Raw genomic sequence first — 22,911 nt, 5'->3', positions numbered from 1 at the left:
AATCTATCTTGGAGCAGGAAAAGATCTACTGTGCTTCCAAAGGATGAGTAAGAGTCAGTTATGCAGAAAGAAGGAAGGGAGGTTGGGTATTCAGAGGAGATATTCTGCCTGAACTCACAAGGGTGTAACCACAGTGGTCTGGCATGACCATTGGTCAGTGTCAGCGGGGAGGTGAGGTATGGAAGTGTGGCCATAGGAGAGCTGGCTGGAGGCCAGGCTGCATGAACCAGCAGGGGAGCTGTTTGTCCTGAGGGCAGTGAGCTGAAGGCTGAAGGCAAGGGAGTGACTGGAGCAGGTTGTGTGTTGGAGAACTCACTCAGGCTGCTGTGTGGGCCTAGACTCCAGGGGTACGTGGGGGTGGCGGGAACACCCTGTGCTAGACTGAGCATAACCACGTGTCTTTAAGGAATACGAGGCAACTGTTAAAGAGAACAGTTAAATCTCTCTCTACTGAGAAAACTAGAGAGAAGTCCATGGAAAAGTCCTTCACTGCAGAAAGCACATGTGCTCTAATTGATATGTACTGTAATATGTAATTGTAACATGGTATCATTAGAGTAAAATTAAAAGAAAAAAAAAACAAGCCTATCTAGGAGGATATGAGTTTGTAAGTTTCTGAGAGGAAGGGGAGATGGAAGGAAGGCCACATCCCAGAATGTTAACAAAGCTTACCTCAGCGGGTTAGGACCTCAGGGGATTAATTATAAGATTATTAATCCTTGAAATGCTCTCCATATTGTTTGATAAATTATATTAAGCACGTTTTACTTTTGTAATTAAAAAGAAAACAAAGGCCTGGACGTGATTTCCAGATGTCGTCTTATAACCTAACAGGTTTTTCAATTGTTCCAAACCCCGCTCATTGTTTATAAAACAGGAGCAATCATCCTCCTCCCAGAATTTTGAAATTGAAATATGTTAATTCCTCAATTTCTCTGATGTACATCTATTGAGTGACCCCTGTGGCAGGTTCCGTGCTGGGGCTTCGACGGTGAGCAAGGCTGACTGCGGACTGCTCTCTTCCAGCTAAGGATGTGTGCACAGGGGGTTTTTTGCCCAGCCACACAAATGAGGGGCTGACAATGGCACTTCTTGCCTTGTGGCAAGAAGGAGGATCAAGGGGAAGATTTGGGGGTCGTGGGCCTTTGTGTCTTTCCCCTCGTGGGACCTCATGGGCAGCCCCCTGCCCATACAGAGGGGATTCGGGCACAGGCTGGGGGCCCCTGCTCTCTGCCCTCTGCAGCAGCTGCTGTCTGCCTGGGTTGTGTTTCAGATCCAAAGCCCAAGAAGAGAAATGGGATAAACTGCTTCATGGTCCTGCTGGTCATCTACCTGATTCTACTCACCGCAGGTGCTGGGCTACTGGTGGTGCAAGGTAAAGCATCTGGGTCCTGTCTGGTCCCTCCTGGGGTGACAGTGTGGCCCGGCCCGACACAAGGCTCAGGTTCACAGGAGAGCCCTTGGGGCCACTGCTGCCTATTGCTGGGAGAGAGTTCTCAGTCCCTGGGTGGTCTGAATGGTGGGGGGAGAAGAGGGGGAAGCAGGAAGGGGAGTGTGTGTTGCGTGCGTGTGTGTGTGTGTGTGTGTCTGTGTGAGAGAGAGAGAGCAAGAGGGAGGGAGGGAGGGAGAGAGAGAGGGACCACATGTGTGAGGCTGTGTGTGTCTGAAGCAGTGAAAGATGCAGTGATCTCACAAGGACGTGCCTTGTGCATCTCGCATCAGGGATTCCCTGCCTCTGAATGGGAGGTAGCTTTGTTGATCAGAGTGTTTCATTTTAACATGATTTGACTTTCAAAGTGCTCCCAATCCAAATGGTTAGGTCATGAAGCAATTCCATCAGCAGATAGTGAAGTCACTCAAGAATGCCGTGTGGCCAGTTGTCATAAGCACACGTCACACGCATATGAAAGTCACACATGATTAGGCCAGATCAGCATATTAGTGGCCACGCTTTCATGTCCAAGGAGCACAAAGCTCATAACTGCATGCAGGTTGTTCGTGGACGCAGTGGTTACACAGGGTGGAGGTATGTTCTGTGGACGTGTAACGTCATATCTGAGTGTGGAGTGCACGTGTGCAAGATACAGACAAAGTTCTGTGTGCTCACTTGAGGTCCTCACGGTACACTAAACACATGCTTACCTATTCAGGACGCAGAGTTATGCACATATGACACAGAATGTCAGGGTTATGCTCAAGTGCCTCTGGCTTTAATGAAGTCCCTAAAAGGATGCTGCAGGTGTGGCGGTGGGGTGTCCAGTTCTGAATCTGCAGAAGCGGCTCCGGGCCCTGGAGATGCCCTACAACAATCAAACGCTGGCCTCCGAGCATTTCCTGCAGGCCCAGCTCGCCCGCGTCCACACCAGGCAGGAGCACCTACTACGACGGGTGGACAACTTTACTCGGATCCCAGGTTGGCCCCTCCCCCCTGGGCTGGGACTCCCCAGAGAGGACGGGAAAGGGGGAGCGGCTCGTGTGCAGACCAAGGGGCCTTTGGACCTGAATTCCTTTCTCTGGCCTCGTATGAGAGTGTGGAGGCCAAGACAGGGGGTGAAGGCCATATGGGGAGGTCATGAAGTTACAGGCACCCTGGGTGGCTGCAGACAGCTCTCCGGGAGACAGTGGGGTCAGGGACCTAGGAACCGAGGACGCTGTCCAAACGAGCGTGATCTCCAAGAGCCAAGGTCTGCAGCAACCAGCCGAAGGCCAGGTCTGAGTCACGGAGCCCTCAGACTGACCCGGAGTGTGCAGGACAGAGCCCAGGGCGATTTCTAGGACCACTCCCAAGCAGCAAACTCATACTGGTCTGTGGCTGGAGAGAGTAACAGTGGGCACCAAGCCAGTCTGGCCAGTGCCTGGACCTTCGAGGGGAGAGGACAGCGGGCCTGTCCTTATAGAGGAGAGAGCCCTGGCTCCTCCCACCGTGTGAGGACACAGCGAGAGGCTGCAGTCTGCAGCACAGAAGAAGCCCTTCCCCAGAACCCGACCGGGCCGGCCCCTGATCTTGGGCTTCCAGCCTCCAGAAGTGGGAGAAGTGAATTTCTGATGTCTAAGCTCCTCCCACCCCGGTCTGTGGTGTGTTGTTATAGCAACCAGAATGGACCAAGACAAGACAAGGAGCCCTGTCCCGGCCACCCGAGTCTCTGGGAGGCTCTGGTCCACAGAGCAGCCCTGGCAAGGGAGAGACCTGACGTAAGTGGCAGCGGTGATGGGTACCGTTTATCAGAGCGTGGGTGTGCTTTCAGTGCTGGTCTCCACGTGGCGGCCTCAGGACAGCCCTGCGTAACTGGTATAGGAGCCCCATTTCACTGATGAGAAAGCCAATGATGCACACAATGAGAGGGTGTGCCCAGGGTCACCCAGCTAATGCGGTAGTGCTGCCGCTCGAACTCAGCCTCCCCCGGGAATCACCATCTGCACAGCTGTGTTTGCTTGTTGGGCCATGAGCTCCTTGTAGGAAGGAGCTCCGTCTTTCCTTGTCTTCCTTCCACACAGTTTGGCTGGTCCTCGGTGCTCAGTGACACTTGTTAAGTGAAGGATGGTGTGAGTGGCATTGTCACCCCACCTTGTTGGCTGGGGCATTGGCACCTCTGCTCCTTCTCCTCAAGTCTTCCAAGTCCAAAGGGGCCCAAGGGTGTACCTCGCCTCCCCCGTCTGCCAGGGCCACCAGCGGAGAAGGCGGCCCCGGATGAGACGGAGCTGCAGAAACCTGCCTCTGTCTACCGGCCCCATAATCCTTTTCCTCCTCTTTGTCCAGGCTACGTTCTGAATTCCTTCTCCTTTCCAGGCCCCCCAGGACCCCGAGGCCCGCCAGGAATCAAGGGAGAGGCAGGTGAGCAGGGGCTGGGTGTGTGCTCCAGCATGCACAGAAGGCTGTCTCGGAGCGGCTGCAGGGGACCGCAGGCACACACGCCATCCCCGGAGTCTGAACACCCAGTGGGGTCTGTACGTGAGGGAGGTCACCTGAAGTGAGACCCTAGCTGGGCCGGGTTACTGGGAAGTGCCTGCATCCCGGGGAAGACACCTAGGCGTGGCTGGAGGGGTGTGGACACTCCAAGCCCCCTCCTTGGTGCTCAGAGTACAAGCCTGTGAGCATCTCTGGGGAGAGTCAAGCTCTTTGGTCCAGACTCCAGAGTCTGACACATCTGCCTTCACCATAGACTGGCTCTGTGACTTCGGGAGCATTCCCTTACCTTTTCTGAGTCTCAGTTTCTTTGTCTGTACAATGGGGATAAGAGTGCCTCAGAGGGTTACTAGGAGGTTAAAATAACGATTCAAAGCACATGATTGTCTCTCCCTTTTAGGTTGTGGCCTTAACCTGCCCAGCGGCCTTACAAATGGCCACGGCATAGCTGGGTCAGAGAACGCGAGGGCTTGGCTGCCCCCGGCCGGCGGGGGGGCGGGCGCTCCATCGCTGTTACGGTCCACTCTGCTCTTCACTTAGGCTCTCAAACCTCCAATGCCTGGAGGGCTTGAGGCTGCTGAGGGGTAAAGATGTAAAGACAACCGTTACTAGAGAAAAAAGCAGAATGAGAGGATTTGCAAGAAAGGGGGAAATAAACAAACCAAGATCCTCTCAGCCTCCAGGCCACTGAGACAGAATGAAAAACACCACCGATTACAGAAGGGAAACTTGATAAAGGGAAACTCTTTTTCGAGTAACTAATTTTTGGAAGGACTTTAAGAGAAGGGGGAATCCCAAACAGCCTAGTGTCCTAGGTCACCGGCAGGGTTTTTCCAGGGAGCTTTGCAGGGGGAGGATGAGTAGGAGGAGAGTTTAGGGACACACACAGGCACTCGAACACACACGTGTGCACGCACATTTATGCAACACAGTCACCCATGCACCAGCATACTCGTGCGCGGGCTCACATGTGCACATACACACACATGCATACCTGCCCACACCCGCACTCACACGCACTCACCACCCAGCCACAGACCCACTCACACACGCTCACTCAACCTTCAGAGCCAGAGTGGGGCAGGGTCACTCAGAGGGTGGTGGGTCACCAGGCATCCCAGGGGCACAGCTGTGGTCCCTTTTGTCCAGGTGAGCAAAGGACAGGAATGGGAAAGCCAAGAGCAAAGTGAGAGGGGGAAGAATTTCCTGCCAGGTACAACTTGTGGCAAGTGGGGACGCAGGCAGTGCTGGAAGCTCAGAGGAGAAGAAGGTGAGGGGCCGAAATGGGGCCTGAGGTGGGCCTGGGGAAGGAGGGGAGACCACTGGCATGGAGGGCAAAGGGGCTGATTCCAGAAGGAGGACTTTAAGCATCCAGAATCTTCCCTTGATGGCCAGCGCTCTCTCTAGAGTAGTGCGTCTCAAGGTCACGGTCAAGGTCAAGGTCATGGATAAGAAGCATTTGAGGTGCTTGTTTAAAAGGCAGGTCTGTGTTTTAGAGATCGTGGAGGATTCTGACCCTGGACATGTAGGGGACAGGCTCTGAGGAGCACGGCCCGAGCGCCCTGGCTGTGACTGAGCACCTCGCGCTCCTGGTCTCTGGGCCTCCCAAGGGACCGCCCTCGGGGTGGCTCTGGGTGCAGCAGGGGAATGAGGCTGTGGCGCCGGTAGGCTTGGTTGCCATCCCTGCTCTGTGCCTGGTCACCTGTGTAACTAGACACGTTCCTTGGCCTGTTGAGGTTTAACTTCTTCCGTTCAGCAAAGAATGGCAATTCCATTAAAATAATAATAATTAAATTATACATGCTTTGCAGGACAGCTATCAGGGTTGGAGATCACGTGTTCAAACTCTGCTACATGGTAGGTAGTGTTAGTGATCCTGCAAAGTAGAAAGGGAAGGACTTCAGTTCCAAGATGAGACAGATCTGGGTTCTAATACGGCTCTAGCTGTGTAAACTCTCCGAGCCTCAATTTACTCACCTACAAAAGGGGGATAATAATAGCAACCTTCAATGAGGATTGATTACAACAGGAATATAAGACAGAAGACTGCGTTACTGTACCTGGCGTGTAGGAAGTACTTACATTAGAAGAAACTGAGGGTGCTTGTCATCAGGAAGAGGGAGCCCTTACAGGGATTTGTCAGCCATCCTCAAATACTGGAAAGGTTCCTGTGGGAGAGAAAATAGACTTGCTCTCAGTGGTACCCCGCAGAAGAACGGAGGCCAACGGGCAAAGGTTTCTGGAGAACCAATTGTGCTGATGTAAGGGAGGAACAAAGAGTTAAGACTTGGGCTGCCGCACGATGAAACGGGCAGATGTGGGGGTGGGGAAGAGGGGCTGCAGAATTTTCCTCGGTGGGACTGAAGGGGGATCCTTGCACCAGGCAGGTGGTTGGACAGTTGACCTCTGAGGATGATTCCAGAGGTGGCCCTCCGCATTTCCCTATGGTCCAGACTTTCTCAAGGTGACCCTGCCAGCCCCAGAGAGGGGATGACAGCCAGACTTTGGCCTGCGGAGTCTGAGCTACACTGCTTCCCATCCCACTCTCACCCACTGCCACGCCCAGACTCGGGCCTGGAAGCAATGTGGCTGGCGAGGGGAAATGATCAGTTTCACTTCTTCAGAAATCAGGACTCTGACCTACCCCTCCTCTTCCCAAATTTCTTTTCCCAAGATCACCAGATGTCTCTTACCCACTGCTTGCCCAATCCACTGCCAGCGGACGGGGCTAGCGGACCAAGTGGGACCCGCCCCAGCGGTATTGAGGTTTTCTGCTCTTTGTCCCAGCAGATGGGTAAAGCCACAGACGAGGTTCCAGGGGACACATCTATTTCCCTCACTCCACCTTTAGCTGTGATGACGGGCGGGTTCTGAAGTCAGATGCTGCTGTGATTCCTCAGGCGCCGCCAGACTCTGGTGCTTTCACCGGTACTACTCTGCTTCCCAAGGTTGTAACCTTTGATGGAGACACGGAAGTCAGAGCAATACAGACTCAGGCCCAGACCTCATACAGGGAATCCCCCGGCGGTCCAGTGGTTAGGGCTCCGTGCTCTCACTGCAGAGGGCCTGCGTTCAGTCCCTGGTCGGGGAACTAAGATCTTGCAAGCCACGTGAGGCAGCCAAAAAAAAAAAAAGAAAAAGAAAGAAAGAAACCTCATAAAGCCACGCAATTGTCTTAGCATGATGGCCCTGGCTGGCCCAGAGCAATAGGGCACCAGCAAATTCCTCCAGGGAAATAATTCCTAGCCTCGTTTAAGAAGTGCCATTTGGCCCTTCCACTCACGTGGATGCTCTGAATGACCAAAAACTCGTTTGCTGTTTGCACCTGAGTCTGTCGCAAGGGACTTCAATTGTAAACATGTTCTTTATGGCTCTTTTGTCTTCCATCAAGGAATAATTATTCTTCAAGTATCCAAACCGCCTCAAAGAAGCTAATTCCCAAGCCTTGCACCTAATGTCACTCAGACCTTAGACCCAGAGAGGTCTGTATGACAATTGCTTCTTTCCCTCCACTCCAGACCACTTTGTCTACTTTTCCTAAATCACTAGAGAGGAGGCTGGCCCCCTTCTGAGTCCTCTCCAGCTCTGAAATCATGAAAATAATGGAATGGAGCCCTTTAACCAAATTCCATCCCAACAAGCTGGTCCCAGCCCCTGAGGGAGTTGCTTGGGGTGGAACTCTGCTGATGGTGGGACCTGGCTGGCTTCCTAAGCCAGTGGGTTCCGATGGGCAGGCCCTGTGCGGGACGGCGGCAGGTTTGGGCAGGGGTTGCCGAGCCCTGCCTGGGGAGGACCCTCCCTCGATTGATATGCGCTGAGCAGTGGCAGAAAGGAGAGGGAGACACGGAGGACCAGGAGAGGACAGACTGGGGCGAGCCCGGAATGCTGATGACAGTGGGAACTCTGAAACCCTTGGCCACCAGGAAAGCCAGGCTCTGAACCGCTAGGGGGATAAGTGCTGCTGCAATGTTTTTCTCTCCATCAGTGCCTCAAAGCTTCTGTTCTCAGCACTTGGGGTCTGCCTTCTGGAATATTCAGATTTCAGTTTGGGAAGTTTGAAAAAATAATTCCCCAAATTCACACACTGAAATAAACCAGGCAGTGCTGGATGAGCCTGGGCTGTGGTCCCTCCTCCAGGGACCAGGTCACTAACCGGGGCCGTGAGAGCCCAGCTTCTGGGACCTTCCGCTGCCCATCAGCCAGGCCAGGTCATCTCATCCATTTTTCATGAGTTTATGTCTGGTCTCTGGGCAAGGTGGTGTGCTCCTTGAGGGCAGCCATTGTATCTTCCACCTCTGGGCACCAAGTAGGAGTTCAAGGAGTCTGAGTTTGGCATTTGGGTGGGACAGGATGTGTCAGAGATGGATGTGGCAGCCGGGTTTGCCCTCCTCCCATGTCTGACTACAATCCCTTGGTCTTTCAGGAAGAAAGGGGGACGTGGGCATGAAAGGAGACATGGGGGTCATGGGACCCCCTGGAGCCCGGGGGTCTAAAGGTGACTCAGGGATGCCCGGTTCCCCAGGTAGGAGTCTGCACAGTCAGGTCTGTTGTCTTATGGGTATTCCCCTGTTTGTCCGGCGGGCTGAGCTAGAGGGGAAAAAAAATCCCTAAAAGTCCTTCTGTATTTTAGGTGTGGCTGGAATTCCTGGACTCAAAGGAGATCAAGGTAAGAGTTGTGGGAATCGGCATCATTCCAGCTACCGCTGTCCCTGGGCAAAGTCAAGTTCAGGACCTGACTCTACCATGTCTTATTTCATTGTAGTGTTAACCCAGAGCCTCTGGGGTTTTGTAAAACCTGGCCTGTCCTAAGAGGAACAGAGCAGCTTTGGAGGGCAGGCCTAACTGATATTCTGTTTTAGAGCTTCATTCCACCCTGCCACCCAGGGGTATGAAGCAGGTTGCTCACACCCAGAGTTCCTAGTAAGTCCGTAAACCTCAAACTCTGCAGCAGTGAATGGAAAAAATTAATAAATTGCTGAGACTGTAATTTTCCTCCCACTAACAGGGCTAGTTCAAGGCTTCTAGAGTTTAAGCTGCCCAGGGAACATATAAGGCGTTAAGAGAAGCATGTGCCACTGCAGAGAAGAGGTGTGTTGAAGGGTTAGTCAGCCAGGCCCTCTGCCAACCACTCCCAGCCTTTCTTTCATTCATGACTTCACTTTCAGGACAACCTGGAGCGAAGGGTCTTCCGGGCTTTCCAGGAGCTGTGGGATCCCCGGGTGCCAAGGGTGAGCCTGGCAGCGCTGGTCCCACTGGGCCAATAGGTGAGATCCTGGGTCCTGTGGTGGGCGTGGGGAGTGATGTGTGAAGATCCACCCAGCCCAGGCCTTACACCCTCCATGGCATCTGTTGTCCAGGACCGTCAGGGAGGCCCGGGAGTCCAGGAGCCGAAGGTGTGAAAGGAAGCAAGGGGGACACAGGTAACAGAGGGTGTGGGTAGGCGGGCAGGTGGAGTTGCTGGGGGTCCAGGAAGGACAGAGAGGAGGACTACCTCCCAGCAGGCCCACCAGAAGCAGGCAGAGGGTCTCCTGTGTTCTGGCCCCTGACGCACCCGGATTAAAAAGGGCACTTTCCTCTGCCAGAACCCTTTGAGTCCAAGGCCCTGGGGCTGTTTTTCTCCGCCCAGAGTCGCTGAGAGGCTTTGAACGCCATGACCAAACCTCCCTGTCCAAGAGGAGAGCAGGGGGCACCTCGGCCGCACTGTCTCCTGGCCTACATCCCAGCCGTGCTCGTAGCGCCCTCTCTCCCCCACTGACCTGTGGTGGGGGCCCAAGGGTCAGGGCTCTGGATTTGGACAACAGCTGTCGAGAAACCCTTCTTGCACATTCTCCCAGGGGGGCTCAGGCTGAAAGGAATGACCCACAGTTACCCAACTCACAGAGACTAGTTCATAAGCCATCGTGCCAACCTAGTCAAGGTTATAAACTGTTAACGCCAATTTAGTCTAGGTTATAAACCATCATACCAGTGTGGTCTACTTTATAAAGAACTGTGCTTTTTCTAGTCGCTAAGTAAGTCCAGGCACCTACGATGGTCTAGAAAGTCCGGTCCACTGTGTTAGGTGCTGGACCCCCATGATTCATAAGACCTGGTTCCTGCCCTCAGATGTGCAGGCTGGTGCAGGAGAGAGGTAGATGGCCTGTTGCCAGGTGGTGTCAGGCACACTGTGCTGTGGGTTTTGCATGGAGAAGTGCCACATGCCATTTAGAAAGCCAGGTGCAGGCCAGGAGGTATTGTGGCCAGTGCAGGGTTGTGAGAAAGGGCTGTGTATCTTCCAAGGATGTCTGTGGACAGTCACTGCCAGGGCAGAAGGTCATACTGGAGTTAGACACCCCGGATGCCTTCCCCCCAGAACCTACATGTTAGAAACCTACACCAGGGGCAAGCCCTCTCAGTTTTCATTGAACAAGTGGTCAACGGATTGATTTTTTTAAACAAATGCGACTTGACCCAAATCCTTCAAGTTCACAGTGGCCCCTGGTGGGGTTAGCAAAAGGTAGGCAGTGCAGGAGTGATGGAAGAGCTGGAGCTGAGTCTTGGAGGATGAGTAGAGCTTAGCCATGTGGGGAGAGGAAGGCGAGTCCAGAGAGAGGGAACCGAGCAGGTGAAGTCTTGGAGGGTGAGGGAGGGCTCTGTAGGTGGGTGTCCCTGGCGTCCAGGTCTAGGATGTGGTAGAGGCTCAGGAGCTCTGGCCAGAGAGCTGGGCCATGCCACCTCCTGAGCCTTGGCCTCTGGGCCTTTGACCTTTGGAGTTTCCCTGACGGTTGTCAGGAGCCCTGGCACAAGCAACTCCTATAACCATGGCCTTCCAAACCATCCAGCCTCGGAGTTGATTTCCTTTTCACAGATGGTGGGTCAGTGCAGGCAGGGGCTCTGTTACCTGATGCCATATAAATGCCACCCGAAGGCCACCAGCAAGTCTCGCCTTCCAGAAGGTTCCATCTGGGTGTGGTGGTCAGGTGACCCCGATTAACTGGCTGCCTCTCTCTGATTTTATGCTTCCATCTTCCCTGACTCCAGATCTTAGGGTGCCTGGCTCTGAGGCCTGAGGCTGTCTTACCACTGAGTTTTCTGCTTGGTTTCATGGATATGTTGGATCTTCTCCCTCAGTTATAAACTGGGAGCCCCGCCACCCGACCCCACCACTGCCGGACTAGTGATTCTTGACTAAGCAAGAGTATGGGTGACAAAACATGATTTTACCCACAAGGGGCGCTGCACCCACTCCCCAGGCCCCTAAGCCTGTGTCTCCCACTGAAGGTGGAGAACCTTGCCTGCGCTCTGCATCCTGGGAGGGTTTGCATAATAAGAGCAGCTCCTGACAACGAGCATTTTCATGACAGCCCAATGGAAAAAACACTCTTGTTAGTGCTGCTTCACAGTAGGAGATGCAGCCAGGGTTGGAACCCAGGCCTGGCTGACGCAAAGCTTGGGGCCTCATCCATCATACTCTGTGATGCTGCCTTCCTCTGCGGGCAGCCTGAGCCCTCCCCCACCCCCATCAGGGCACTCCGATGAGCGCACCTTCTCCCTGTACCCCAGTCCCAGAAGGATCAGGGCAGAAGCTGCAGCAGCTTCTTCCACTCTTAGAAGGAAACATGGAGCTCTCAGGCCCTGTTATGGCTCTTTGTTATTTACCTAAGATCCTACAGACACTTTTGGCCGACTGTCTGGGAATCACTTTAACTCCATTATAGAGTCCCTGCATATTTGGTGAGCACGTTTATGGGAACCTCCATCAATCAGGCCTAGTGGTAAATACCAACCAGGCAAACTCTAAGGGTTATTCCTTAATTCCGGCTGCCCAAGTAAACATGGTGAATTATAGTTTCAATTTGGGGCGTGTGATGATTACAACAAATTCCAAATTGCATACGTTTCCCGCTCAAACCCAAACGTTTGTCTTGATCAAGTAGCTGATGGTCTACATAGACATCTCAGGAGGGAATTCCCTTAGGACCAGAAGCTGGCTAGTTGTAGCCAGGGCTGTATTTCATCCTGAAGTCAGAGGTTAATGAACTTTTGGAAAGGTCAGATTCTGAAGTGGGAGAAGGAAGAAGTGGGTGGTGAGTGGGAGCCAGACCATCTCATCATGGTAGACAATGCATACTTGTCAATGTCAGGATGTTGGTATTCCCCAAACTAGAGGTACTGACGTGTTGGTTCACTTTTGATTATATCAAGCCAGTTTTTCAAACTGATGTGTTTCCCATTTTGTAAATAAAATCATTAATCTCACAGGAGAATATCTAGCAGTATGGGATGAAAACAGAGAAATTCTGGCGCCTTGGCTCAGCCTAGGTAACAGCTAGATCTCGTTATTGTGCATTAATTACCAAAAGTAAGAGGTCTGTTTAGTACTAATGAATCCTCCAAGCCAGGCACTGTGTTTGGGCCTTTCCTCCCGTGATCTTAGTTCATCCACACAGCTGAGTTTCATCATCCCTACCTTACAACTGAGGAAGCAAAGGCTCCCAGAAGGTAAAACCTTTCTGCAGGGTCTCACAGTTAATATACACTGAGTCCAGGAGTTAATCCCAAAGTCTGATTCCAAAATTGTGCTTTTCTAAATTTTGTTGTGTAGAATAACATAGAGTATAGGACTCAGAGAAATCAGAATTGCCCGCACCTCTCACCCCACAGTAGATGGGTAAATCCTAGCTTAGTCACCAGATCTTCCTGCTGTTGTGAACACTCACTAACGACACTCCAACCCATTCCGGTGGAGCATTTCCCCACGTTCACACCCCTTGAGAAAGATTAAAGATAAAGATGGCGAAGAGGAGACTCCTTCCATTCTGTTGGGAAGATAGACTGCATAGTCTATTTAAGTAGAACATTATCACCGAGAAGAACTTTCTGTAATGGTAGTTTCCTTCACCATTCATAAAACAGGGTTTTATCAAACCCCCAAAACTTAGTTTTTTCTAACCTTTGATCTTTCAAACGATTGCAAAATCATTTGACTTTGGGGAAAAAAATTGCAAAAAAAAAAAATCCACAACAAAATGAATTTTAGCTCTAAATCCTTTGGCCATTTTGAAAAGGAAAGTTTGTTTGGAAATAAGGAAGGGCTCACTTCAACTTGTGATCGTGGCATTCCTCTTTCTACCACCTCACCTCATGAAATGAAGTTAGACACAGCCAAAACATTGAAGCCCCAAAATACCAATCTGATCAAAATTTCTGCATCTCAACAATCTTCATGTCTAAAATATAACAAGAATCTGAATTTTCTATGTCCTTTTATGTTTCTCTTGAGGCAAAGCCAAAGTGCAAATAACCTGAAATCTAGTTTCTCATCTGTATTTTAAGACGTGTTTTACTTTAAAGATAAGTAACAAAGAATAATCCATAATAGCAATTAAGCCCTATATCATGAATATAATTTCTCAGTTGATTTCATTCCCCATGTCTAAGTATTGACACAGTCTAAGAATTTATTAAATTCTACCAACTCATATTACTAAATTGTCACTTAGAGTTTTCCCTGTTTTCCTCTAAGTTTCTTAGAGACATCTGAAGAAGTCTACATGCGTCCCAATTTTGGGTCCCCTACCTACCATCTTACTTCTTGTTATACAGCTCAATTTGTTAGGTGTTAAATTAACCCAAAATTTGCCAGGCTGCACTTAGCCTGTAAGTTGGGATGGTATTTAAGGAAGTTTCCTAATGTGCTGGAAATTTCTACATTAAATCAGAGTCAGGAGGCCTGTGCATCAGCTTGGACTTGCCAACTAGCTAGGTGATGATGGGTTGGTACATGACCTCTGGAGCCTTGGTTTCCTCCTCTGTGGAGTGTGGGGAGAGTTCTAGAATAATGCTCAGGTCCCTGCCAATTTGCCAGCACTCTGGGTTTGAAACAATTTTCCCTTCAAGCAGGGACATTCTAAGATTTTAGGCAGAGCACCAGCTAAACACAAAACAATAGGAAGGCATGTGCTTTCTAACTAAACTATTTTCTTGGGGGAAAATTGTTTCTATAAAGAAGCACCTTGCAAATAAATATTTTGAGCCTTTTCAGCGTGATGAGTCTGTGACCCCCAGGGAACCCCAGTTTGCTTGTGGTTAAGGGGGACAAACCCAGCATTCATTCCCTTCCAGTGTAGGTTTACAACGTGCACTTCTGAATTCTATTTTTCAGCCATTTCCCCTTCTCCCTGATCCAATCAGGGTGCCGCCTTGATTTATAGTGAAGTCATTACTGGTCCCTGGATCCATGCATAGCCACTCCGTGAGCATGTCTCAGAGTCTAGTCCTGGAGAGAAATCACACCCAAAAAAATCACACAAAACTCAATTCCAGTTTCCTTCCCTTGAAGAGGGGAGTTTTGAAGACATAAACCTACACCTATTATACACATCTCAGAGGGCATTTTATCAAGGGCCAGTGGGTTACGGGAGAGCTCAGACAGGGGAGGGGCCGTGAGTTCCTCAGAGACAGGAGGGCTGCTTGGAGGACGCGGGCTGTGAGCTGGTCCCCGAAGATTGAGTGAGATGTGTTTCGGGCAGTGGTTACTCAAACCATGGTCCCTGGGCCAGCAGCGTCAGAAATACCCAGAAACTTGTTAAAAATGCAGCGTCTCAGATTCCCAGCCCAGATGCAGTGAGTCAGGAACCCTGGGGTGGGGAGGGGGGCTTAGCAAGTTGTTTTTAACAAACCCTGTGCAGGTGATTCTGACGCTCACTCTAGTTTGACGACTTACTTAGGAGTAAGGGATGGCCTAAGGCCACTGGGAGTCTTCGGAACCAGGTGGAGAGCCCACGTGAAACTCCAGGAAGGAGTGAGCGGGCATGCTGGTGGGACACAGGCACCCACAGTGCCCAGTGGGGGGCCAACCCTGGGTCCTAACCCCGACGTCACCACTCCCTCCCTGTGTGACCTGGGATAAATCGCCTAGCGTCTCTGAGTGTGGAGTTCCTCCTCCATAAAGAGGGAAATGGCACGACCTCGCTGGGAAGCTGAGAGACGTATGTGAAGCTCCTGGTGTGGTGCCCAGTGCAGTGCCGGCAGCAGCGGATGTTGAGTCCCCAAGAGGTGTGGGGCTGGGAGGGAGGGTGTGAGAAACGAGGTGGAAGGGTCAGGCCTCGGGGACCATGGACCTAGTGAACAGGGGCTCCCCTAGGACTCTTGTCTGTATAGGACATTTGTTGCTCGGTGCTCTGGAGACTTCTTCAGTGGCGGGGAGGCAATAAGGGGAGATCACGGTGCCAGGTGTCCCTCAAACTTGCGTCTAGGGACAGGCTCTTAAGGTAGAGATCTGTGCAATATGGCACCCTTTAGGATGTGACAGAGATGGTCAAGAGTCTAGATATGAACCGTTTTTCTATTTAATAACCAAAGACATGTTTCTGAATGTGGTTTCTCCTCCCTCATCTTGACACCTGCAATTCAGGTGCAGGTAAGCAGAGAGGACACATCTACTGCCCGTGCTGGGCCACCTGAGGTCAACGGCAAACATCTAGGGGGGCTCGCTGGGCAGCAAGCCTGGAGCTCCTGCGGGGGCTTCATCCCCAGTGTCCCAGGCGCTCTCCACTGGAGGAGAGACAGACACGTGCCGACAGAGTCCCGGGGTCCTCGTGGCACCGCTCGTCAGACACGAGGTTTAGTACTTGACACAGACAACTTCATTTCAGTCTGACAACCACCCCGCGACAGCCAGAGACTCAGAGGAGAAAGGTGAGGCTAAGGGAAAGGGGGCCTGGCTCCAGGTCACAGAGGCAGACGCAAGCCCAGGCTCTCTGACTCTGGCCCCTGTGCTGCCTTGGGAGGAAGTGCGTCAGCCACGGGCGAGGCCAGAGAAGGCTTCAGGGTCGGCAACATCTAGCATCTTAGCAGCTTTCACAGCCTTGATCCCGTTCCCCAGGGGACCAAAGCGGTGAGGCTTTCCAAACGGAGGGACCGGAGTGGGCACAGCCAGCGCGGGGTGAGCTGGGGCCTGTCTGCCAGGGCCAACCTCGAAGGTCCCTCCAGCTTTTAGAAGACGCGCTCTGAGCCTCAATCTGGGCCTCATCTCAAACACGAGGGGCAGAACTAGTTGCCCTCTCAGATCTTTCCAGGGCTTCCCGCCTCCCTTGGTGCCCAGGCTTGCAGCAGCAGCTCCTAGCTCCTCGGCCCTCTGACCCTCCTCCCAGGCAGTGCCCGGCCTCAGACAAGCCCTCTGAAAGGCTGCCAGGAGCCAGGACTCCTTGCTCATTATTCCGAGAAGGGATCCTGAAGAGGCCTACCAGGCCCCTCGCCTGCCCTCCACTGACCAGCACACAGTAGGTGCTCAGGAAAGCCAGGAACTGAAGTGGAAGGCAGGAACTTCCCCCAGGCAATTGGCAATGAGGGTAACTGAGTTCCTTGTGGTCTCTAGTGATCATCAAATGGGTGGGTTCTTGGTTAAGACTGAGCTGCCGTGGTGGAAGGGATAGCAGTCAAGAGCCTGGTGGGAGTGCATTCCCACTGTTACCCTCTAGTAACTGTTATTTCATGGTCAATAATGAGCTTTAATTTCCCCAAGTTTGTGTAACTGTCTTGGAGAGTCCTGTTTCTCTGAAATAAAATCAATATTTGCACTTCAAATTGAGAGACCATGGAGTTGCTAAACCAATAAATTATTATCCCACAATAAATTATGACCCAGCATGGTGCTGGGGATAGTGGGTCTTCCATGTAAGTTAGTGAATAAAGAGATGAATGGGAGGAAGGAAGAAGGAAAGGAAGGGAGGAAGGAAGCAACTTTCACATTAAACTACAAATAGGATCATCCCCAATGATTGCAGTGGTTATTTTTCCATTTTCTGGACGTGAGACCCTTTAGCTATATAAGCGTTTAGCTACACTGGGGGCCACAATGAAATAAACCAATAGACACTATGGAATATCTACTGAGGGTGAGGGCCCCCCAAAGCTCCTAGTGGCCACTGAGTCTCCTCCACAGCCTTTTAGAAATAAAAATAACTTTATTTTCAAAATATCTCTCAATTCTTTTTCAATAAAATGAACAGAAAGGAATGGGATTGCATTTAGACACCAAGTCAGATTATTTCTGGACAAGGAAGGCCAGCCACTGAGTCTGGGGTCTGTCCATCTAACCTAGACTTTCACCCGATACATTTCTATTTCACCCCAACACACGTCCCCATTTATCTGCAGTCTGTCTACTTTTATGCTCTGCTGAAGAGGCTTTAAACAATCGTGGAGAACCAATGTACCTTTCCTTCTGCATTAATCAGACAGAAGGTAGAGGTTGTCTAAGATTAAAAGTGTCTAATATCTAAGCTTTATTATCTTCTCCCCTTTTTTGTATTTTGATCTTAGGACTTCAAGGACAGAAAGGAACAAAAGGAGAATCAGGAGTTCCAGGTAAAGTGCCGGCTTCATTTTCATTTCTCACAGTGATGACTGGAAGGGCTCGTGCTCCAAGGGTGGGTCTTGTCGACCCTGAGATCACGGCGGTAACCTCAGTAACCTTTCCCCAGAGTGCCTCCGCCTCCAGGGCTCTATCGCTCAAGCCTCAGACTCTTTGGGTGACAAACCTGGGGAAGGGGTGTAGAGAGAGGGGTGGGGGCTGAGGGGGTGGAGGGTAAAGAAGGCCAGGAGAACTGCCCCTGGTGGTGGCTTCAGGCCGCGCAGCCGCCGAGGACCTGGGCGACCTTCCTCTCCAGTTCCCAGGTTGGTTGCATGGCCTCTATCTACAACCAACCTATCCTCTCTATCCTCACATCTGCTTCGGTCCATCTCCCCCTACCCTTTGGCCCTCAAGGCGACCCCCTCCTCCTGTGGCTTCTCACGGGACTATCATCACGGTCCTTGTTGGCCCCCGCCTTAGCTAGTGGTTGGTTACTACGCCCTGCCCACGGCATTTCTAGTCTTCTCGCCAGCCCTACCCTGAGGAGCCCAAGCGACACTCCTCAGACACATCTCCTGAGCAGTCTTTCTTCCACCTGAGCTGGATATTCTATCCCTATTCTAACTTACTGAAGGAGAAATTGAATCCTAGAAATGTTCTAGCAAATTCTCCCAGAATGGCTAGAACGTCCACACAGTTATGCCGTCCAATGAGGACCAACAGCCTTGGAATACTGTCGGCGATTTTCACCCACTCGTCCTCAACCAGAGTTTACACAGGAGTCGGGGGATCAGGGCAGCGCCCTGCCCACACGGGCTGAACATTCGAGCAGCCCATTGATGGGGGCGAGGGGGAACCTGGTGGATTAGGACAACTCATGCACCAAACACCAAGGCCCTTGGTCCCCCTAGGGAAGCAGAGCAGAGCATCTGATGGAGGTGGTCTCTCTCATCCCCAGGTCCTGCAGGCCTGAAGGGAGAGAGGGGAAGCCCAGGCCTGGTGGGCCTCAACGGGGCACCTGGAGCAGATGGCCGAAAGGGAGAGCCTGGAGCAAAAGGTAAGGCCTCGGTTTCTGATGTGAGGGTTCTAAGGAGAGGCCTGTCATAAGGTGCTGGGAGTTTTCAGAACCAGAAGGGTAGAGGTTTAGTGGTTCTGTGGACAAGCCCACAGACTTGCTGGGATCACCCTCAGCGCGGAGCTTACGGAGGTGAATAAGGCGTGGCCGGGCACTCCGAGTGGCAGGCAGGTGACCGTGTGCTGGCATTGAGGCGAATAAGGCGTGGCCGGGCACTCCGAGTGGCAGGCAGGTGACCGTGTGCTGGCATCGAGGTGAATAAGGTGTGGCTGGGCACTCCGAGTGGCAGGCAGGTGACCATGTGCTGGCATCACACCCGGTCAGGCCCTGGACCACACAGTCTCCATGACCGATGGCAGGAGAGACTTCCAACTCCATGTCTCCTGAATGTTCCTCTCTAATAGAGCTTAAGTCCTTCCTGCTGTGGCTCAGGCCCATTTCTCCTTGCTCACCCACGGGAGCCCATGGCACATCCAGCCCCCATGATGCCAGGTGGCTGGCAAAGCTGAAGGAGGGAGTCTGACCCTCACCCCTCCTCCCCACTGCTGGCAAAGGAGGGCAAGGGGGTCCTGGCTTGGTTTCCTTCGAACTGTGTGGTTTTTCTCCTCATGATAGGATCTTCTGGGCCGCAAGGAGCAAAGGGAGAAAAAGGTCAAAAAGGTAATTGCTATTTCTGTTCTCTTTAATGTGTGTTTCAGAGGTTACTCTGTACTTGAAAACTGTAGGTGTGCTAGGGGGTGAGGCCTTGGTTCTCAGAGAGATCCCTCATTTGGGGGGAAAGCTAAGGGCTTGCCCCTTGAATAAGCCTGCCCGTGGCACAGAGCCACAGATAACACTTTCCTCCCTCCCTCCCTGCCTTCTTTCTTCCCCCTTTTTTATCAACAACACAAGGCAAAACATGGTGAGCTGGATTTGCAAGGCCAGCTGCAGAGGGACCTGCCCCATGGCCTCGCACCTGCAGGCCCAGGTGCACAGAGGCCGCTGGTTGTGCTGGTGCCATAACGTGGGATCTTCCCAGCTGTGGTTGCAGCCAAGCAGGAGGCTTCTTTTCCCTAACTATAGGACTTCCAGAAATGAAAAGGCAGAGCCTGCATTCACACAAAGCCCTGGGCTGCTTCCCTCACCTCTCCCACGTGTGTTTTGTCATCCAGGCGAATCCATGGTATCCGTCCGGATTGCTGGCTCTAGGAACCGAGGCCGGGCTGAAATTTACTATAATGGTGCCTGGGGGACAATTTGCGATGACGACTGGGACAATTCAGATGCCACTGTCTTCTGCCGCATGCTGGGTTACTCTTCGGGAACTGCCGTTTTCAATGTGGGAGGTGGTAAGTGAATCAGTCCTCAACCAGGAGCCTCTTTCCTTGAGGTGCTGATGTGGGCTTTCTCTCCCTGGTAGGGTGTTGGCAACCATTGGTTGCAAGTGACTCAGCTTGGTTGGATTAAAAGAAAAGGATTGGTTCAAGCAACTGAAAAGTTCTGCAGCCCAGGGCCCCAGCTTACATCCTTCAGACTTGGCAGCCCCAGGAGAAGGAAGGCTCTCTTCCCCAAAGAGACAGCAAAGGCTTGGTCGAGTTGCTTTCTGTCCAGCCCTAAAGCCAGAATGCCATGTGTCTGAGGGTGTTTGTGAGGGGCACTCTCTGGACAGCTGAGGGGCTGGAGCTGGGAGAACAGAGAAGGATGTAGGGCAGGCAAGCACAATGGTCATCCCAGCTCTCTGGAACCTGAAGGTCTAGGTCGCCCAAGCTTGATCATCTTCAAGGAGAAGGTGTGAAGGGAAGAGAAAACGAATCAGGGCAGGGACTTCCTAAAATCAGTTTTGGAAAGATGTCCTGGGGTGCTAGAGACTCAGCTATGTCTTGCAGCAAAAGGTTTAGACTTTCAGCAGAAGAGTTAAGCCCCAGGCCTGAGACCATTTCTGAGCTGATCTGGCAGGGACACTAGGCCCGTTTCTCCTGCTCCCACCCCAAATTGTTCTCTGCCCTTACCCCTCCCCCCAACCCCACCAAAATGCATACCTACTTTTTAACCTGAGTCCAGTTGGATTACAAAACTCCTTTAAAATACACATTTTCCTCAAACAGATTAAGCCTATATGGATGGTCACACTGTAGTGTAAATTACCAAAATCAAATAATCCAGTAATTCCTCTGAGCTCCTGATCTGTAATCAATTATATCAGAAGGAAGGGGGTTTGAGGAAGGTGTGAATGCTTTAGAACACGTGAATGGCCTGTTTACAAAGGCATTTAAGGAAGAGACAAACCCTAGAGATCCCTAGGAGGAGATTTCAAATCATGCTTGGGTTACATGTTAAATACTCGGATGAGACTTTTGTCAAAGGGTAGAAAGCAGAACAGAGGCAGAGCCGTCGTAAGAGAGCAGACCAGCCGTCAGCACGGTGGGCCTGGGCACACGTGGGAGAAATTGGCAGTCTAGCTCCCCGTGGAAGCCCCTGAGGACAGACGGGCCACACTGCTTGGACCCTAATCCCACGCTCCTCTCCCTCCTTGCTTTTCCTGTGTCCAGGCACTGGGACCATCTGGCTGGACAACGTTGCATGTCGAGGGTCGGAATCGTCCCTGTGGAGCTGCAGCAAGAACAGCTGGGGCTCTCACAATTGCAACCACAGTGAGGACGCGGGTGTGGACTGCAGCTGACCCCACCCACAGGCCGTTCGCGGCTCTGCCCCCAAGGTGTCCCCAGCCAAGACACTCAGCCCACGAAGGGAGGCCGTGATCTCCGAGGGGCTTCCCGGGGTGCTGACAGCCTCTGAAGCGGGCTCGCTAATAAAGCCTCAACGCGCTCCCTGGCACCGCCCTGCGCTGCGGCTGAAATCACTAGCTCGTCCCTCCTGCCCCTTAAGGATGCGCCCACTCCCTGCACACAGCCTTTCGCTGAGCCCTCAGGCTCCCTGCAACCCCATTCCCACGCACCGGGGACAGTGGAGTCTCAGCTCGGAGCCGGGGAGCCGAGGCACGGGGGGGGCTGAAACGCAATGCCGAAAGTGAGGCTCACCTGTAGACAGAATTAGTCATGAGCAGTCCTTTCATCAATCCGATGTCGCATCTCTGCACAGCAGTGGGCACTCCCTCCAGCACTGGAGCTGCTCGGCAGCAAAGGAAGAGGCCGCATGTAGTTGGCACCAGGTTGCATGGAAAATAGGAAAGGTACCATTAAGCATGAACATTGGTTCTCATTAGGATGTGAGCTCCATAAATGCAGGAACTTTTGTCTGTTTTATTCACCCCTATAGGGGCTCAGTAAATATTTATGCAACGAACGACTGAATTAAACCAAGAGGGTAGAGCAGCTAACCCTCTCTGAGACATTTGGCCTCCCTCTCCCTTTGCAGTCTTCCCCTGGGATATATATTCCCAGGGGCTCTCGCTCTCTCCCTCCAGGTGCTGTAAATGGTTCAGGTAAATGTGAAATCTGGGAGAGTGGGATGCATGTGGTGCGACTCTGAGACATCACCATTCACACTTGACCTGTAAGGAGCTCAGCCTCAGGGCACTGGGAGACTGGCCCAGGGACACTTGTAAATGGTGGAGCCCAGGACGAGCAGTGGAAGGGCTGGGAGATGTAAGTGGACACCTCAGGGCTTTCTGCATCAAGGGCTCAACCAGCCACCCAGGACCCAATAAGCACTTTCAGAGCTGCAGCTTGCATACTCAGCACCAAGGTCAGAGCTGCAGGGGAGGACGGGAGGGCTCTCTGGCCTCGGCAGGAGAGGGGCATGGGACTGGGGGGGGGGGTTGAAAGCTGGCTGTTTTCATTGGTCAGAACCCTTCTCTAATGATGCAGGTTTTCCTGGCACTTCGAGACAGAGGAGTGGTAGTCAGTCAGGGAGGAAAAGGGGGCATTTTAAGCCCTATCAGGGGTGCTGGGATATAATATTTTGCAAATGGTAACTAATGTGTCTTATCAGCCTCCTTATCTCTCCAATCTTATTGCCTGTTCCTTATCTCCCAGCAAGTTTCCCACACCCACATTCCCCCACCCCCGTAAAGGAAGGAAAGGGCAGGTACAGCCTGAAACAAAGATGTCATCTCTCCCGTCTGGACCTCAGAGCTGACTTCCTGAACCTCTTTAGAAAGAGGAGAGCCATGAAAATAGAGTTGAAAGCAGAAATAGTTTTCTAGATTTTTCCATTTAGCTTCTCAAAAGCCAAGCCTGGCTGACTTGATTATAGTGTTTTAAGTGCAGGAGGTCTGAACAGAGCAATCAGGAAGGGAGGGTACTGTGAAAGCCCCCTGCCCCTCACAGGGGAAGGTGGGAAAGGAGACGAGGAGACAAAAATAGAGGAGGGTCCTCCCTGGAGTCTCAGGCCCAACTCTCCCACCTTCATCTCCTCTCCCAGGATCTGCCTCCTCCAAGAATGATGGACTGTGGGACTGGTTCCTGCCTGGGGGACCCCTTCCATCATCCTTAGGGATGTGTCAGTAGGCATGCTCTCTCTCTCTCTCTCTCTCTGTCTCTCACACACACACACACACACACACACACCACACATCTTTCCACAGGAACAAACAACAGTTTACAGGCACAGAAGAGACAAATCCTTGCAGAGAATGGACCATCCCCCCCGCCCATC

General features: G+C 52.1%; 1 protein-coding gene across 2 annotated transcripts in view; it reads left to right on the top strand.

Annotated features, from left to right (window-relative positions):
• Positions 1–22,002, top strand: part of MARCO (macrophage receptor with collagenous structure) — a 33,477-nt gene extending 11,475 nt beyond the window's left edge. The window contains exons 2-13 of one of the 2 annotated variants that reach the window (XM_036859087.1): positions 1,274–1,375; positions 2,261–2,413; positions 3,788–3,832; positions 8,328–8,426; positions 8,535–8,570; positions 9,070–9,168; positions 9,262–9,324; positions 17,210–17,254; positions 18,199–18,297; positions 18,931–18,975; positions 19,467–19,643; positions 20,844–22,002. In XM_036859087.1, coding sequence (XP_036714982.1) covers positions 1,274–1,375; positions 2,261–2,413; positions 3,788–3,832; positions 8,328–8,426; positions 8,535–8,570; positions 9,070–9,168; positions 9,262–9,324; positions 17,210–17,254; positions 18,199–18,297; positions 18,931–18,975; positions 19,467–19,643; positions 20,844–20,974 — 1,094 coding nt within the window. In that variant the 3' untranslated portion in view covers positions 20,975–22,002. The remainder of the gene's footprint in view (positions 1–1,273; positions 1,376–2,260; positions 2,414–3,787; positions 3,833–8,327; positions 8,427–8,534; positions 8,571–9,069; positions 9,169–9,261; positions 9,325–17,209; positions 17,255–18,198; positions 18,298–18,930; positions 18,976–19,466; positions 19,644–20,843) is intronic. The other variant, XM_036859088.1, reaches the window with a different exon arrangement.
• Positions 22,003–22,911: the final 909 nt, after the last annotated feature.

Source organism: Balaenoptera musculus, chromosome 7, assembly GCF_009873245.2.
Source record: "Balaenoptera musculus isolate JJ_BM4_2016_0621 chromosome 7, mBalMus1.pri.v3, whole genome shotgun sequence".
Lineage (NCBI taxonomy): Eukaryota > Metazoa > Chordata > Mammalia > Artiodactyla > Balaenopteridae > Balaenoptera > Balaenoptera musculus.
Note: the sequence above shows the minus strand (reverse complement) of the source record. Positions and strands in the feature narration are given on the sequence as shown.